This window comes from Mastigoproctus giganteus, chromosome 7 (assembly GCF_048544385.1).
Source record: "Mastigoproctus giganteus isolate SK-2022 chromosome 7, ASM4854438v1, whole genome shotgun sequence".
Lineage (NCBI taxonomy): Eukaryota > Metazoa > Arthropoda > Arachnida > Uropygi > Thelyphonidae > Mastigoproctus > Mastigoproctus giganteus.
Window position 1 is genome coordinate 141,483,501 of NC_143581.1, and position 19,626 is coordinate 141,503,126.

Here is a 19,626-nt window from a genome sequence, read left to right on the forward strand (position 1 = left end):
CACATCAGTTTGAGTTGGGACAGATTGCAAATATGGATGAAGTCCTCTTTCAAATTGATGTCCCAAGTAACAGAACTGTTAATAAGAAGGGGGTGAAAACTGTAACTGTTCTACAAGTTGACAGTTGTTCTACTTGTGCCGACGGAACCAAGCTGCCTTTTCTATGCTGATTTTCAAACGCAAAACAATGCCAAAAGAACACATTCCTCGAAGAATGATTGTCCACGTTCATGACAAGGGTTGGGTGGATCAGGATGCGATGAAGATCTGGTTTGAGAAAGTTTGGAGCAGGAGACCAGGTGGGCTCTTACGCAAACCTGCCCTATTGCTGCTTGATCAGTTCAGGGCACACAAAAAACACAAGGAAGATTGCTGCAGAGCAAAAAACAAAACTTGCCATCATACCTGGAGGCTTGACATCCCAGCTCCAACCACTTGATGTCAGCATTAACAAACCTTCAAAGCTGCCATGAGAGACGAATGGAACCAATGGGTGAAGTCTTCTGGGGACAATTTGACACCAGCAGGAAGAGTGAAGAAACCAACTATAGGAGAAGTTTGTACCTGGGTGAAAAGATCCTGAGGTAATATCAAGATTGAGATCGTTGTCAAGTCATTTAAGAAGTGTGGCATTTCAAATGCCATTGATGGAACTGAGGACGAGGCAATATATGAAGACAGTGATTCGTCATCAGACACAGATGAGGACAAGCTAATGGTTGGGAGTTTTGACAGTGATGAGGAGTTGTATGAATTTTATGATGAATAAACTTGAGTTCAATAACTTTATGTAATACATTTTTTTTTTTTTTTCTCAAATTTCGGGCCCCAAAATTAAGGTGCGTCTTATACATGGGGAAATACGGTATATGCTATAGTCTGGCTTAAAACAGCAATTTTATTAATCTACTTCAAGGAGTAAAGGAAATTGATATCTTGATGTACACCCTCCCTCCATATTTGCAAATTGCAAATTTTCTTTGAATAGGATTTTGAGAATGGGCTCTTCAATATTGAAATGTGCTTTCTGTGCAAGGTGTTAGTTAACATATGACTCATCATTTGAATGGAAACATCACCAAGTTAAATTTTTATTTTTGGTTATTTTATTTAAATGAAACTTAACTATACACAGTTAAAGCTTCAAAAATTATAAAGCAGTTTAATGCTGTTTTATAATTGTAATTAATTAATGCCTTATTGAAATTATGTGAAGGAGGGAGGGCTGACTTTTTCCTTCATAAGTTTCTGTGTGCCAGCAAAATTTGAACTGCCTAGTTAATGCATTGGTGTTATAACTCTCAAAGGAACGTAAATTTTGCTTTCACAACAAGTTGTCTGGTATTGCAGTACATTTCAAAAAAATGTCATCACCAAAAGGTTAATCTGCCATCAATTTAAAAGATAAGACTGTTATGATACCCTGTTTCAGAACTTATTGGTCCCTCATTAAATATTAGGTGGTCTCTTAAATAAATGGGGGTTAATCTTTTGGTTGAAAGTACAGTAGTGCAGTACCAGGGTAACTCATGAAAGCAAAGCTTGTTCTGCTGGCCATAAAAACATATGAAAAGATAAGACAGTCCCCTCCCAACCTAATATCATTGGATGAAAGTTCCTTCTGTAATATTGTTTACAAATGCAGCCATCTACTGTAAAGTTGTTTTTGTGTTCAGGAAATGCCTTCCTAATTCTAAGAACTGGGCCCAAGAAATTCTTGAGTTCTCAATTGCTAATTATCATTCGGTTCCTGATCTTGCTCACAAATAGTATGAGAATCTCATGACTTTCTAACAAACCTTCAACATTGTCAGTTACTGTGGATATACTTTATGGAACATGTAAGAATGTTATGGCTCTGAGTGGATTTCACATCCAGCCAGAAATATTCAGAGGGGAATATGAAACTAGATAATCTTTTTCAATCGTGTATTAAATAACTTAATTATGTATTAATTATGCAGTACAGTTATGACAAACCACTAATGCTGAAGTGGAGTTAAAAGTTTCATACTTAATCTGTCAGTTATCATGAAAAGAATTGTTCTTCCTCTAAGCACACTTTAATTTTGAGGCATCTGTAAATAAATATATACCTGATTGGCATATATTTACAGATGCCTCAAAATTAAGTTTAATAGCAGTTTTGTTGCATCTTGGAAATGTATTCCCATCAGTTCTTCTATTTCGTGCTGTTAGCTTGAGGGGGGGGGTGGAACTTGAAAGTGTCCAAGATTCTAACTGAAATAAAATATGCGACTTAGCTTTGAATATCTGTGGTAATCTCAAAGGTACTGTATTACTTACTGGTATCTGTGGTGAGTTTCACAAAATACTGTAGTTTTCTATGTTTGCAGGACAGTCATGCAACAGAAAAACCTACTTTGCAGCAGTGCAAAAAGTTGGAAGAATTTTGCCAGAGAGACATATTATAAAATATGTTCCGCTGATTGAGCCAAAAAGGTTCTTTTTCCACCTCTGCATATAAAGCTTGGATTAATGAAAGATTTGTTAAGGCTCTGAATAAAGAATCTATTCTGTTATCTAACAGAAGTGATTCCCAAATTAACAGATACAAAACTAAAAGAAGGAATTTGCATTCGGCCTCAAATTTCCCCAGAGGTAGTGTATTTGAAACAAAGCTGTAGGATTCTGGACTAGCAGCATGACAATCATTTAAAACAGTTGTGCATGTGTTTCTTGGAAGAAGGAAAGTAGATAATTATGAATCTCTGGTGTCAACTTTATTACAGTGTTATAAAGAATTTGGCTGCTTTTCCCATCTCCATTTTTTGTCAAACTTTGGGAGATGTAAGTGATGAGGAAGGGGAAGTCATAGGGACATAGCCATGATCAAAAAGTTGGACCAAGGTTTCTGGGATACTTCCATGATGTGAGATTACTGCTGGTTTCTTAAGAGAGAAAACAAAATGGAATGTGTGTTGTACATATTGCTCACTGGCTGCAATAGTGGCACAACTCAATGAGTTAATACAACTAATGAGGTTGGGATAATAGACTCTACATTTACGCAATAGCAGTAAAAAATTAGTTCAATATTTCTTTGCTCACTATCACTTCTGATGGTGAGCAAAGAAATATTGAAAGTAATTAAAACTCAAATGGCATTGTTATGCCATTTGAGTTTTAATTGCATCGAGAAGTGTCAACAGTTGCACTTCTTCAGTGTGCCCCCAAACTTGGGAGTGAATCAAGCATGGTCAGTATGCAACAGTGACCCTTTTTTAGTTGCGCCAGTGTTGGAATGTAATGCAACCCCTTCTTGCTTATAATATAAGCTGGCATTATTTTAGTTGAGCCGCTCAAAATTTATTATAACAACTGATTTGTATGCTGTGGCAAACTTTCAAAACAAAACCATAGCACACGAATTTCTTGTTGTAGATTATAAGCAGAATGAGGGTGACTGTGCACACTCATTAATATAGAAAAATATTAAAAGATCGCTAAATTCTGGTCCTGTATTCGTCCCATCACAATACGTTACATTAGCTAGAACTGCGAGAAGGACAAGAAACTCTTTCAAGGTGACGGAGATAAGACATTAAAATTTTTACAACCTGAAAGATTTGGCCCGAAGAACTTCTATAAAATTTGATGAAAATTAATGAATTGGAGTTCAACTTCAATGACATTGCTATGTTTAAAGTAGAAAAACAACATTTAGACTATTTCTTTTGTAAAACATCATGCAAACAGGATGATTATAAATCAATTAATGTTAAAGTTAGGAAAACAAGAAACCTTTGGAGTCATTTGTAGATTTCGAATTGAAAAGGCCTACAAGAGTTCGAATCCAATTTCAAAAAAGAACAGTAACCTCCAATATTTGTTGAACAATAACGCAATTCCAAAATGCCATGCCAGTTTTTATAACAGCCTAAAAGCTAATTTGCGGAAGAATGACAATTCTTCCAAATTTTTCTTTGTTTGTACACAAATAATTTTTCTTATTTATTCTTTACCACAATTATGTTCTCAAAGATTAAAATGTAATCCATACACATTCCCGAGTTTATGAATATAAATAAAGTTCTTGTTTAATGGGTTTTTTTTTTTTTTTTTTGTTCTTCATCCTAATTATGTTCGATGTTTAGAAGAATCAAGTAACAAATTTTGAGTGTTTGTTAGTGCAATAGTGGCACAACTCAAAAGAAGGGTTAAATTTTCTAAATTCTGGTTACCCATAAAGGAACGTTCATCAAGCCAGCCTAATTTTGAGTACCACTGTGTATGATGAGATGAATCACAATATATTCAACGATCACATTAGGTCCTTGAGGTTGTCAGACATTCTCTCGGATATGCCAGACAAGCTGTACTTGCTACCAGGGAGTCTAAAACGCTGATGGAACTGATATTCGGGTGACACTCAAGTCAAGTGGACCCAATTTCGGCGAAGTCCGGACGGTCTGTGACAGCCAAATCCTCTGCTTGCACCTTCACAATGGTGGGAATGTTAGTAATCCTGGGTATAACCTCCATGCACAAGTACATGGTGAATGACCACCCAGGTCTGAACCAACGTGAGCAGGGGTCGAAGTGTGGCGCCCACACCACATGGAGGAACTCTGCCCCTCTATGTTACCAGGCAGTACTAGGTGGCAGATGACTCATCAACCGGTGAAATACCGCCACTTTGCTTATTGGAGGCTTGAAGTGGTGGAACCCATGTTTAGTCTCTAGAGCTAAGTTCCGGTCAACCCATCCCTATCTCTTCCATCATGCAGTATGATTGATGACTTTTGAGGATTATGACGAACGTCGTGGTGAGATCCAATATTCCTTACATTTCGAGGGTACATCTCTAAAACGGTGTTCGCAGGCCGGCCGCTAGTTAGTACACCGGACTGAACCTATTGGTAACTCTGTAGGAGGCTTCCGGATCAGCTAGTGTATAATATTGCTACCTCTACTCTGCCAGATAGTGACTGGAGGGAAGCCGAGTAGTGTGTATGCGGGGTGCATTGTCGATGCCACGTTATGTCAAGGATCTGGGTATATTCTTACCACGTGTACACCATATCCAAAAATTTCATTACTTCATACAGCAGGTCCCACCCACTTGAATACACCATGAATTGTCAAACTAATAGAGCAAGCTTATCTGCGAAAAGATCTAAACCTCCCAAGCACTTCCTAATTCATTTCACAAATATACGTGGTCTCAATTCTAATCTCAACGATGTCCATTTCCACTTGCAGTCTGCCAAACCCCATGTACTTTTTCTGACAGAATCTCAGTTATCGGTTGATTCAACTACTGCTGATCTCAGATGCCCAAATTATTCACTGTATGATTTTTTTTTTGCCTCAAAGGTGGTACTTGTGCACATGTCCATTCTGATATTCCCTGTCAGAGACTTGGCAATTTGGAATCTCCTCTCTTTGATCTTCTCTGGCTCAAAATCTCTCTACCTCATTGTGTCAAATTCATCCTTGAGGATGAATTTGACACAATGAGGTTCTCTACCGTTCTCCCAACTCCACTAATCACTTGGAGCTCTTTGACTTCCTCTCTTTTGCAACTTGACTTTCTCCAGTCCAACTTTCCTAACAGTGAGGTAATTTTCCTTGGTGATTTTAATGTTCACAACTCCAGCTGGCTTCCGTTTTCTAGTCACACCGACCAAGCTGGTTGAGATGCTGAGGCTTTTGCAATTACTAATGACTTAGCACAGATTGTTCATTTACCTACAAGAATACCGGACAATCCTAATCCTACAGCCAATACGCTTCATCTTTTTCTCACAAACAACCCTTTTAAGTACACGGTCGAAGTGAGTGATCCTTTAGGCACCTCAGATCACAACTTGGTGATTCTCTTCTCCAATGGAACCTTTATCTCATAGCAATTCCCAACCTCGTGTTGTTTGGCATTACAAGAATGCAAAATGGGATGATCTGCGAGACTTCTTTTCTTCTTTTCCTTTGTCGGATTACTGTTTCAAAACTTCTGATGTCAACGTTTGCTCAGATCGTGTCAGTGAAATTATTCTTGCAGGAATGGAATCCTTTATCCCACACTCCACTTTAAAATCTCGTCCTTTATCTATACCTTGGTTTTCCAATAAATGTGCTAAGGCTGTTCAAGAGAAGAATGTTGCATATCGTAATTGGCTTTTTTTTTAATTCTTCAGTTTCATTTTCTGCCTACACCAAAGCTCGCAACAATTGTAAAGCAGTTATTAATCAGTCCAAACTAGAGTTTGAACAGGCTAAGAGTAGAAAACTTGCTTCTTGCCCTAATGGTAGCCGAGCATTCTGGTCTCTTGCCAAAGCTATTGGCTGCAACTTTTGCCCATCTCTGCTCCCACCTCTGTCCAAACCAGGTGGTTCTGTTGTCACTTCAGCCAAGGATAAAGCTGACCTGCTAGCATCCCATTTTTCTTCCAGCTCATGTATTAATGATCTTGGTAAAACACCTCCCACCATTCCCAACACGCTCCATTCAATGCCTCCTGTGGTCTTCGGTCAAAAGGATATCAGAAAGATTTTGATGAATCTTGATGCTAAGGTCCTGATGGTATTTCTCCACTTGTTCTCAAAACCTGTGCTCCTGAACTTACTCCTTTTCTTTGCCGCCTTTTTTCACTTTCTTTTTCCAAAGGTGTTTTTCCTTCTGCTTGGAAATTTGCTCATATCCAGCCAATTCCTAAAAAGGGTGACAAATCCCTCCCATCCAATTATCATCCCATTGCAATTACTTCTACTCTTTCTAAAGTAATGGAGAAATCAATTAACCGCCAACTCTTAAACTACCTAGAAACCTTCCATCTGATCAACGATTGCCAGTATGGATTCCATCAGTGTTGATCCACTGGTGATATTCTGTCTTATGTTACCCATTTATGGACAAATTCAATGGAAGAGTTCGGTGAAACATAAGCAGTTGCTCTTGACATCTCAAAGGCTTTCGATCATGTTTGGCATAAAGGTCTTCTAAACAAGCTTCCATCTTATGGTTTACCAACTATTTTTAGTAATTGGTTATCCAGTTTTCTCTCTGATCGCTCACTGAGGGTGATGGTAGATGGCTCTCTGTCTTCTAACTTCTCCACTAATGCCGGTGTCCCCCAAGGTTCAGTTCTTTCCCCCACTCTTTTCCTCCTGTATATTGATGACCTTCTTCCATTGACTGGAAATCCTATCCATAGTTTTGCTGATGATAACACATTGAATTCCACTTTCCATTTTGAGAAACCTTGTCCTGCTCAATCAGCTTCAACTTCTCGAAAATCTGCTACCAATTCCTTAAATGCCGATCTTCAGGTAATTGTCCAGTGAGGCAAAGACAACTTAGTTGATTTCAACCCTTCTAAAACTCAATCTTGTCTTATGTCTCGCAAAAAGGATTCTTCTGCTCCTATGCTTATCTTTAGTGACACTCCGATTTCTAGGCAAAATGATATATCTCTTTTGGGGATTACTCTGACTTCTAATCTCTCTCTTGGAAAATATTGCTTCCTCTGCATCTAAAAAACTTGGTTTTCTCTTTTGCTCTTGGCATTACTTTTCTTCCAAACAGCTGTTCACTCTGTATAAATCGCAAATCCGCCCTGCTATGGAATATTGTTCCCACATCTGGGGTGGTGCCCCCAAAATCTCTCTCAGGCTTCTTGATTCCATTCAGAAGAGGGCAGTTAGGTTAATTAATGATTCATCTCTAACAGAGTCTCTCCACTCGCTTTCTCATAGATGTACTGTTTCTGCTGCATGCTTCTTCTACAGATACTTCCATGGGCACTGTTCTTCTGAATTGGCTTCTATAATTCCCGCTCTCTCTCTTTCAAAACAGTCCGAACATGTGCTGCCACCAGCCAACATCCATTTACTGTCCAACTTCAAACCCACAGAACCAACTTTTCATCTTCCTCATTTATTTATTCAACTGCCGTTTTCTGGAACAACCTTCCTTCATACATATTTCCTGAAAATTACAATCTGCAGAAGTTCAAGTCCAATGTCAACAAATATCTTCTTTCGTCTTCTCAACCTCCAACCCAAGCACGGTACTAAATACTATGGTTTCTAATACCTCTCGTGTTTGGGGTTCACATTAAAAAAAAAAAAAAAAAACATAATTTCTTCAATTCTAAAGAAACTAATTTCTAAAGCAAATTTTTTCTTGTCAATTATCTCAGAATTACGATTTTTGAACATGCTATTTGTAACCTCTGAGCGATATGTTTTATTAAAGTATTTTAAAATGATTAAGATTCAATTTGTTAGATAGCATACGTAGTATTATATGATATTTGAAATTAGTCATTTTTTAAATTACTAAAATTTTGGTATTTCCCTCAGTGTAGATATGATAGACATATAACATTTGCATTGTTGGAATCAATATGTCAATTTTTTTTTTTTTTTTTTTGAATTGCAACTTTAGCTCTGTAGGTATGGGGTTTTTTTTTTTTTTTTTGACCAATGTCATTAATTCGATTATGGAAATCATTTAATTATGCCCATCACATTCCTGTAATTAAAGCTTTCGTGTGCTCTTAAGTTTGTGGAAGGAGTATTTATATTCTCAAAAAATAAAACAATTTTGTACAAACTGCAACGAATACAGGGTGTCACAAGGTTTTATTTATTTTTATTCTTTCTGTACTAGACCTTTCACAAGGCTCTGTCTTTTTTTTTAGGCACGGGCTTCCAAGTGCAGTGTTACAATTGCATTGTACATTGGGATTGTGGCCTCCATATCTCTACAAGAAAATGTTCAATAAATCATCAGTTTTGGACAGTTTGGGCCCATTCTATATTTAACACCCCCCTCCCCCAAATCCCTTTCTTCTTTGGTTCCATTACTGACTGGATGGATGAAACAATGGGCATGCCCATCCTGGATTCAGTAGAGGGTTGACTTGATTCCCTGGATGACCACTCAGCAATAGATGGGGATGCAACTGTTCTCTTAAATTCCATGATGGACACAGACCCCCACCTTATTGGATTCTTCACTATACATTTTGCCTGACAGTTCATTAAACAGCACAACCTTGACATTGGAATCATCAAGCTCTCCAGATGAAAACCTTTCAGAAATTTTTTTGAATAATTTGTCACCACCTGATTCACCTACTGAGTTATCAACTCCTTCTACACCTGCAAGTAGTGTAACTGATACTGATTGTGATCCTTTGTCTGTTAATATTAGCTTACCAGATTACAGTAATTCATATACTGAATCGGAAACCATTGTGCTGCCTAATGAATCATCACCAATATTTATTGAATATTTATTTATTGAATCCAGAGTTCATTACAGATTCAGCAAATGAAACCAAAGAAATTTTTATTCTATGCTTTCAGCCACTTGAATTTCCAGAGAATTCAGAGTCTTCTCTGCTGCAATCTGTAAAATTGAAAACCAAAGTGGTTTCCTGTTCTAAACCTAATAAACCAAAGAGATTAAAGGAATCTAAATGAGAAAGAAAAAAAGACGCAGAATAAAGAAGCTGCTGCACGATACAGATTAAAGAAGAGGACAGAAGGGCAAGCACTCCAAGGCAAGGTTGATTGTATGCTAGGTGAGAACAGGAAACTGAAAGAGAAACTCAGTAGTGAGATATCTTACTTGAAAAAATTAACGAGAGAGCTGTTTAACGCAAAAGGCATTCTTAAGTAATTCAGCCCATCACAAGCAGCATATAAGTTATTTTGGAGTTTCTATTTGTCATAAATAAGACCTTGTATATTTGCTATATTAAAACATGGCTTCCACATTTCTGATCATCTTTGAAGCTTGTCCAAGTTGCATTGAAGGAGTTCTGCTTGGTGCTGATCATTATGTACTCTCCCAAATTTGATATCTGCAAATTTTCACATCATTTCTATCTGTAATCTCAATCTGTGGCACTTAAAAAAACCTGAAATTGGTCCCCGTACTGATCTTTGGGGAGTGGACTCTACCTTTAACTTTAACCCAGTCAAAAGAGTAACTAATAATCACAGCCCTTTCCTGTAATTGCCCTGTGACCCACCTAAGGATCTTACCCATAATTCCAATAGGTTCCAGCTTCTATAGTAATCTTGTGTAGGATTTAATCAAATGCTTTGCTAAAATCCAAATAAACAATGTTGAAATTATTTCCTACATGACTTTGTTATGGTTCAGCTCTCCCTCTCTCCTCCAAAATTATTGAGTATGTGCCATCATCAGCTTCAAAAGCCTTACTTGCCTTAAGGCTCAAAAGTTTTCCTAATAAACTACCTTCTTGTAATTTCATTATCACCAATTTCATACTGCTGAGCTTCACCTCGCCATGAAGGGCTTTTATCTGTAAAGACTTTGTCAAGTATTTGTTCAGTTTATCAGCAGCATCAAATAGGTTATATGCCTTTCCCACACCTGATGTGCAAGGATTTGCTGTGGTTCAGTCTTCTTTTTATTCACATGATGAAAACTCCTGGACCTCTTGTTTGTTCTCTTTGCTAATGATTTCTCATAATCAGCCTTTGCCAGCCATGCCTTTTCTCTATTGCAGATAAACTTGCCTATCCGTCCATTATCTGTAATAGGCTTTGTTACTTTCACTGTTCTGACTTTCCCATGCCATCGTTTTTTCCTATCTATTGAATTGGTAAACTGTTAAGTTGAAAATGCTTACATAGAGGAATGAACGTAAGCATTTTCAACTTACTATATTTTGTTAATATATATACCCATTCGTGGCTTCTATGACTGTTGCCTTTAATGGTATCTCTTAGTTGGTATAAGAAGCCTAGTAGCTTCTGTGATTATTTGCTGTTGAAAATATTATCAGTTGATCTCACTGTGTAGAATTTAAAAACTGTCCGAGACTGCTGTAGTCACCTTTATGACCTTTACCTTTCATAATAGTTATGTCTTTAAGTAAATCCCACATCAGCACATCTTTTATATGGAGATCCTTAATGCATGACAAAAAATTGCATTTTCTTATTACCTCTGTAACATGCTGGTGTAAAAAAAACTTGTCATCCAGTAAATCTGCAAAATGTTCTGCTACCGTGTGAAAGGCTGATCAACAAGTTCCAGTCACTGTCTGGTAAGTTAGACTTATTTTTATAGAACAAACAAATTTACTGACTCATTCTATCTGTATAGTTATTTGTTATATTCATTACAGCCATTAGGCATATAACACTCCTCCCATTTTTGTTTTCATAGTTCATGGAATGGATTCAAGTTGGCTTTCATTTAACCATTGAAATGATGGTTGTTGATGTGATTACTGGCTTTATCGAGGTTTGGCAAATCATCATTTGTATTTAATTGTATTACAGTCTAAGATTAATTTGATTTATCTACTTATTTCTTGAGTTTATATTGAATGAGATGGCTTTCATTAAAGTTAAACTTCAGATTTCTGTTTCAGGTGTTATGAATAATTTTCTTTCTCCACCACTTGCGTTATGAATACAAATCTTACTAGGTAAGAAAATATAATTAATTAAATAATAATACAATTTTCTTAAAATTATTTTGAAATTGTACAATGGCTAATTTTTGTTTTAGCTTCACAGAGCATAATTTAATGGTCAGATTGATTCTTTGCTTATGCATGTACTGTACAAGGTGTTGCCTGAAGCAGGGATTCTTAAACCGTTGGTCATGATCTTAGGGGTGGGGGGGAGATTTTTGCAATTTTCCTTGATTTTTTTTTTTTTTAAAGTTTTTTTTTTTTTTTTGTTCCTCCCATTCCAGTGCAATGGTTATGTTTTATAAAGCAGTAAACTTCATCTTTTAATGTTTAATCCAGCATTTCCCAAACTTTTTTAGTCGCAGAACACTTACGAAACACAAGTTTAGCAGGAGCCAATGAACTGTTTGCTAATATTTTTATTACATACGACACACTGTACGTCGGGAGCATCTTTATTTCCAACACAAAGCCAAAATTCAAATAACTGTCATCATACTTTTGTTTTGGTCTTTTATTAGTTGGTTCCTGTTTTTTCACTTTGTATTTTTGGGGGAACAAAAGGCTGCGATTGTTCGTCTCCCTTTGAAGTGTGATAATATTGTGTTCGTTTTCATCGCCCACGGTTGCACTACTAGGAGTACTTGCTTCTTGTTTTAAAGTTCCTTTTTTCAACCACAAATCCATTGTCATTTATTTTACTGATAATTATCAAAAAAAATTTATACAAGGAAGTGAGTTTAGTTATGATATCGGTTTGCTTCCCCCTCTCCTTCAACCCGTGTACTTGATGCTAAATCACATACGAATGGCATATTAGATCACTACATTGCTACTTTATCGTAGATGTCACGCATACTTCTCTATGCAAAAGCCTGCCAAAATAAAGTGCTCTGCAGTCTGTTTGATTATTAGTCTATCCCAGTATATTAATAATTGAAAAAAAAAACTGTTAAAAATTATAATGATACAAAAGTGGTGTATGCCACAAATATGCATAATTTATTTTTTTATTTTTTAATTATTAATTACGATTTTTCAAAGAACACTTGTTCACATCTCACAGAAAACACGTGTTCCACGAAACACAGTTTGGGAAATGCTGGTTTAATCAACATGCATATCATTGTTATCTGATATACAAAGGGTACTAGGAAAGTTTTGCAATATGACGCAACAATGAATCACAGGAAGCTGCTTGTTGCTGCATGTTGAGACATGTTCATACGTGCATAGTAGCCGCCGCGCCAAGTCGATGGGCTCAGTTATTCATTAGTAGTGAGAGTGTAAACTGCTTGCGATGGCATCGTGGTCACGAAATGAGATAAGGACAGTTTTGCGGTATAATTTCGTGCGTGGTTTAACCATAGACCAGTGCTTAGAAGAAATGACTCTTGCACTAGATGATGATTGTCCACATCGTACAACGATATTCAGGTGGTATAGAATTCCAAAGGGGAAATTTCACTCTGGAGGATTCTGAGAGGCCGGGAAGGCCACGAACATCAGTTACGGAGGAAAACGTTACTGCTGTGAGGAAAATGCTTGACGAAAACAGGCGAGTGACCTACCAACGGATAGAGGATACTTTGGGCCTAAATGCACCAGCAATTCGTTCGATTCTGCAAGATCATTTGCACGTGAAGAAACTTTGTTCTCTCTGGGTGCCGCATCAACTGACTGAAGAGCAGATGACACGACGTGTGACTTGGTGGAGATGTTAAAAAAGTTTGATAAGGGACAATCTCGGTATGTGAACAACATCGTGACAGGTGACGAGACTTGGCTGTACTATTACGATCTGCCGACCAAGGCTCAAAACAAAGTTTGGGTCTTTGATGATGACGACACACCCGTAATTGTCAGAAAATCCCGATCTGTAAAGAAGAAAATGATAGCTGTATTTTTCAAATTGAGTGGAATTGTGGAACGTGTCGTTTTGGACACGCAGAAGACAGTCACAGCTAAGTGGTATACTGAACAATGCCTGCCTAAAGTCATTGGATCTATGAAGAACCTGCGGCCAAAGTCAAGAATGAACACCTGGTACCTCCATCACGATTATGCTCCAGCTCACCGCACCAAAGCCTGCACCGAATATTTGACCACGACAGGACTGAAACTTCTCGAGCAGCCTCCTACAGTCCAGACCTTGCTCCCTGCGACTTTGCACTGTTCCCGCATGTGAAAATGAAGCTAAAAGGGAGGCAGTTTTCCAGTGATGAGGACCTTCTACAGGCTTGGGACAACGCGTGTCCTTTACTCCCTAGTGAAACTTGGCAGAACTGGTTTAAAGATTGGTTTCGGAGGATGGAGAGGTGTATTGAATGTAGAGGAAATTACTTTGAAAAAATTAAATAAACAAAGCTGTATTGCAAAACTTTCCTAGTACCCTTTGTATAAACTAAAATGTAATTATTTAAAGTAATGGAATATTTATTTCTTGTCACATGCTAACTGAAATGAAATCATTAGTTTTATTTATGATGTGGAGGGAGGGAGTGCACACAAATTTATTGATCATTTTAGAGGGTTGTATAACAAAGCTTGGGAATCCCTGCTGTAAAGTCTTGAAGGGACTTTATTTGACTAAAACTTATCCTCCCCCTCCCAAAAAAAAAATGAAGTGCCATTTCTGTGATATTGAAAGTGGAATCCCAGATTGCGCATCAGAGTACGGTTGTGAAACTAGCCGGTTGCTGAGTTCGCAGAAAAGCACGGACATAACGCCATTAATGTCTTGTGACCAGCTTACTACGGCAGTGTGCAGTCTTGTCAGTTGTCTCCGCACTTGTCACATGACCAAATTACGTCGTGAGTCACATGATCGGAAGTGACGTCATGCACGCCACGTGACCTCTTTGGAGGAGCAACACCTGTGAAACATGGCATGAGGCCACGCCCTCAGATCATTCAAGGTATCCATACCATAATAAATAAATAAATTTTCTGTTTATACTCCAGGACGACCAAACGGTCAGAGGAGTTCACAAGATAGACAGAATACAAAAAAACAGCACTTTATTCGGTAGTCACGGGCTTGAACCCCGGTCACTCAAGGCACGTGTACTTATGCACCCGCGTGCCTGACCACTAGGCTATGGCGGCCTTTGTAAACTTTAACCATTTTTTTACATTAAGTGTTGAAAGGCGGCATTCACTGTAGAGCACTTGCGTGGCATTCTACAAAGGCATAGAAGTGGGTACACACATTCTCCCTGCTTGTCGCCGAGATCCAAGAAGCAACGTCATGTCACATGACCAGTTTGTGTATGATGTGTGACACCATGTGACTAGCTTTCGAAACTTTGGCCAGTTCTGTGGATATACCGTACATGTGTATACATTAATAACATATGTAAATGGAAAAAGAAAAGGAAAAAATTTATATAATTATTAGAGAATGTGGGAAAACAATAATCACAGTTCAATAATATCAAAATCACAGATTAAAATTCGCACAAAATCATACTATTTAGAATCAAACGTTTTAAGTTCAGTACTGTTACAATCTTATTCATCTTTGCATATGATGGATCACATTGTTTATTAACATTTCTGATAATGCAGTGTTGCCATATCAAAATAAAAATTGCTGTTTAAAAAAGACGGTTAAAGTTTACCATAGGGCACGATACCTTGAATGTTCCGAGGGCATGGCCTCGTGCCATGTTTGACAGGCGTTGCTCCTCCAAAGAGGTCGCGTGGTGCGTGTGACGTCACTTCCGATCGTGTGATTCGTGATGTAATTTGGTCATGTGACATAAGTGTGGAGACAACTGGCGAGACTGCACGCTGCCGTAGTAAGCTGGTCACATGACATCAGTGTTGTTATGCTTGCACTTTTCTTCAAACTCAGCAACCGGCAGTCTGACAGAATTTACATCATCAATGGCACTATTCCACTGCTGCTTTCCTCGGATGTCGACAACAGCAGTCTGAGAAATTGCATGGCGTTGTTGCTCCGAAGAGGTCACGTGGTGTGTATGATGCCATCTACAGAAACTAAATTTCATTTTGAAGTTTTTTTTCCCTATTTTGGAAAGAAAGAGATCCCAGTGATGCTTTCGGAACTCATTTTGAAAATGATGAAAAATCCAACCAATTCACTAAATATCTTTCCAGTTGCTATTTCGCAGAAAACTGTTCCATAATTGGCACTTAAAAAAAAAAACTCATAGATAGAAATTCAATACACATCCTGATTGAACTATTTGATATTGTGTCAAGTTTAATTTGGAAAATGGGCTGGGAAACAAACCAAGAACTGGGAGTCCTCTGATGAGCTGTAGTTCAACTTAGGCAGAGATGGTGCATGAAAAAATTGAACAAATTCCTGCCACATCAGTCCAACATTATCAGACAATGCAGCTAGCATTTACACATTCCTTGTAGTTTTTTGTATCTAATTTTAAGAAAGACTACCAACCTATATCCAGAAAATCAAATTTCTTCAAAAATTAAAACAATGGGATCATCAGAGATGGATTGTTTAGACTGATGTAATTTTGAATTAATGTACCAAAAATTAATATTTCTATCAGAAATTAGTAACGAAAGGTAAGGCTTGCTGTCAACTTGCCAGATTTGTAAACAACCATAATTGGTTCCCAATTATGGTTGTTTACAACCTACAGGTTGTTTACAAATCAGCCCTGAGAATTCATAAATTGTCGAGAAATGTCTACAAAAGTAACTTTTATCCAGCGTACTGGCTTATATTTTTGAAATTCGTGTTGATGAAGTGGTTGTAGAAATATGGTGTGTAAAATTTCACACCAGACAACAGAGGATGTAGGTTTTTGTACCCATTGGGAAACCATGATAATTTTGTGGGAATTGTTTTCTAGTACCTCAGTTCCCAGTTTGACGGAATTAATTGGTCCAGAAAATTGTCCAATTTAGGTGCCCAAGATATCTTTGGAGTTATTTAAGAGATAGGGTGCATGCAAATAAAAAACAGTACATTGAAACATTGAGGGGAGAAAAAAATTCCATCTGAAAAAAATTTAAAACACTGGTGCAGTTACATTGGCCCTGCCACAAAATGGATGCCACCTTAGTGACAATTTTTCATACATAATTTGTAGCAAAACGCATTTGTAGCATTGTAGCAAAATTCAAAATTGATTCTCATAACGTAACATATGATAACGATGAAAGTGTAGTGCAATTTCCATTATAAAAATGACCTTTTAGAAAGATAAATAGCTTAATTATATAGCGAAATTTTCAACTTGCGGGGTCTTGGAATGAATTACCTAAAAAAAGAATGTGTTATTGAGTTCACATTACGTTATTTTCACGATACCTCTATTTATTTCTACGGGATGTAAAATACATTTCTGCGATTTTTTTTTTAAGTTTGCACCGGCCGGCAAAAGCTTGTGTAAAGTCGAATTTCCGTAAGTCAAGTATTACGTAAACTGGGGAGTGCCTGTACACCGCGCAATTTCACGCACGCACGCACACACACACACACACAGTTGAACTCGTTTATAACAAGTTTCACTGGACCACAAGATGTGCTCACTGTATCAGAGTTCTCGTTATACCCTGGTTAGGTGAGATTCAGAACAATAGAAGTGTGGGAGCTAGAGGCAAACGTGAATTGCAAACTGTAAAAGATTAACCTACCAATGGAAATTATTCGGATTGTTTCGAAAAGTGATTATCCGATTTTCAAGAATGAATGTAGGGTCATTTGACTGGTCTTTTGCTTTTGTCTCAACTTTCTTCTGATCAGACTTAAGGCATTGAATACCTCTGTATTAGTATCGTCTGTAGCATTGAAAAAACACTGAAGGTTCTCTACACTGTCAATAGCTGCTCCATATGATGGAGGCTGAATCGTGTTTTCTTTGTCTACTTTTTCTTCACCTGCTACTTGGATAGTTTCTACAATGTCTTCTGTTGTAAGAGCTCCCGAAGTTACAACATCATCATCTACATGCTCCCAACTGTCAATGTTTGGAAGTTGATTCAAATACTCTGGATTCCTTTTTTGTAACCACTCAGATAACGGAATGTGATTTGCCTCACTGGTAACGTTATCTTGCTTTGACGGAAATCCAGCCTTGAAACAGATTTGAATGCGACTTTATGAAATGCTTTCCACACATCGCTCACAAAGCGTATAGCATCGAGAACTGAGATTTTTGTTTCATTTCCCTTGTCTATTCTGTCGGTGAGCAAAATGACCAACTTGCGACAAACATGGGCTTTGAAACTTCTCATCACCCTTTGATCCATTGGTTGTAGCACTGCTGTAGTGTTTGGAGGCAAAAAAATGAGCATTATGTGATTTAGATTGTCAACTTTCTGTGAATGTGCAGGACAGTTATCTACACGTATAATTTTGCATTTTTCTATACAAAGATCTTTGTCCCACTTTTTTGAGGTAATCCGTGAAAACATCTGAAGTCATCTAAGCTTTTCTGTTCGACATATAAGCCACTAGAAGTTGCTTCACATTCTGGAAGCATCTTGGTTTGGAAGACTTTCCAATTACTAGAAGCCTTCTTTTATCTGTCCTAGACATAATCATGCAGATAGCCACTGTAATTATATTCTTCGACAACTTTCCTCCAATGCATTTTTCACCCTAAAATTTCAAATTTTGATCAGGAGTGACATTATAGAAAATTCCAGCTTCATCCATATTGTAGATGTCATTGTCATGTAGCCTCGAGAATGAAGCGGCCACATGTCGGTCTTCCACTTTGACATTATCTCCATGTCCACTGCAGATGCTTCTCCACTGATTTTGCTATAGCAAATTTTATGCTGATTCTTAAAACGATCAAGCCACACATTTGAGCAAAAAAATCCTGCATAGTTGAAAAGCTGTGCAAATTCTTCTGCTTTAGCCTTTAAGATTGGTTCACTTATGGGTAAACCGGCATTTCTTTGTGCAGTGAGCCATTTCAGCAGAGCTTGATCAATGTCATCTTTGTCGCATTTCTTGAGTCTCTTCGCATTTGTTATATTGTCATTGCACGCTTTCAATGCTGCATCTCTATTTTGCCACAGTGTTAAAACAGTAGACAAAGAAAGTCTGTACTTCTTGCATATCTCTATGTTCTTCTGACCAGTCTACAATTCTTCAATAATTTCAGCTTTTTCCTTCACCAATAATGCTTTCCTCTTCGACATTTTCGGGTTCCGAGATTGAAACCAAGTTCCTCTTACTGTCCTTTAGAAGTGAGAATAGAGTTAGCATTAGCATTAGTAGAGGCATTTGATGCAAGAAAGCAAGCTTATGCAGCATCAGCCAAAAAAAAAAAAAAAACCACTTCCAGTTCACCCCTCTGTTCGTTCGAAATACCTGTCCAGCTGAGCCTTAAACTTATTTAGGCTATCAACTTCCACGACAAGGGATGGAAGTCTGTTCCACCAACCAACCACCCGGTGGCTAAAGGCAAATTTCTGCATGTCTATCCTACATCTGTCTTTCCTCAATTTGAATTTATGCCCTCTCAGGTGATTATTCTGAGCAAGAGGAAGAATCCCATCAGCATTGAGCATGCTCAAACCATTCAAGGCTTTATACACCTCTATCAGATCACCTCGCTGGTGCCTAGTCTCCAGACACTGCAATTTGCAAAACTTAAGCCTTTCTTCGTAAGAGCACCCCTTTGTTCCATTCACTAATCTTGTTGCCCTTCTCTGTACTCGTTCCAGCAGCTCTACATCCTTCTTGAAATGAGGCCTCCATACCTGTATACAGTACTCTAGGTGTGGCCTGACCATTGCCTTATACAAGGGAATAATCACCTCCTTATCCCTGCTAGAAAAATTCCTTTTGTTTTAGCCATATTCATCTTTAGTCCAAAATCCTTACTAACTGTGCATAACTGATTAAGATTTTCCTCTAATTCTTTGGGATCGTGGCTTATGACCACAATGTCATTTGCAAATCGTAAATGGTTTAGGTACTCTCCGTTCACATTGACTCCTATATATCATTGACAATACACCATGAGCTACTCTTGCAGCCCGTCTGCGCTGCTCAGAGAACTTCATATCTGCCTGCACAACCACCCCCAGGTCCCTTTCATTCTCTACCACTGTCAGTGTATTACCACAGAGTTGATACGTTGCTCTGGGGTTGCTGTTTCCCATGTGTAGTACTTTACATTTGTCAATGTTAAACTTCATTTGCCACCTCTCAGCCCATCTGCTCAACCTTTCC

At 37.9% G+C, this 19,626-nt stretch overlaps 1 protein-coding gene across 1 annotated transcript in view; it reads left to right on the plus strand.

The window, feature by feature from the left end:
* Positions 1–19,626, plus strand: part of LOC150083234 (uncharacterized) — a 480,979-nt gene that overhangs the window by 379,440 nt on the left and 81,913 nt on the right. The window contains exon 2 of the mRNA XM_090378445.1: positions 11,388–11,444. Within this exon, the coding sequence (XP_090234571.1) occupies positions 11,425–11,444 (20 nt within the window). The 5' untranslated portion in view covers positions 11,388–11,424. The remainder of the gene's footprint in view (positions 1–11,387; positions 11,445–19,626) is intronic.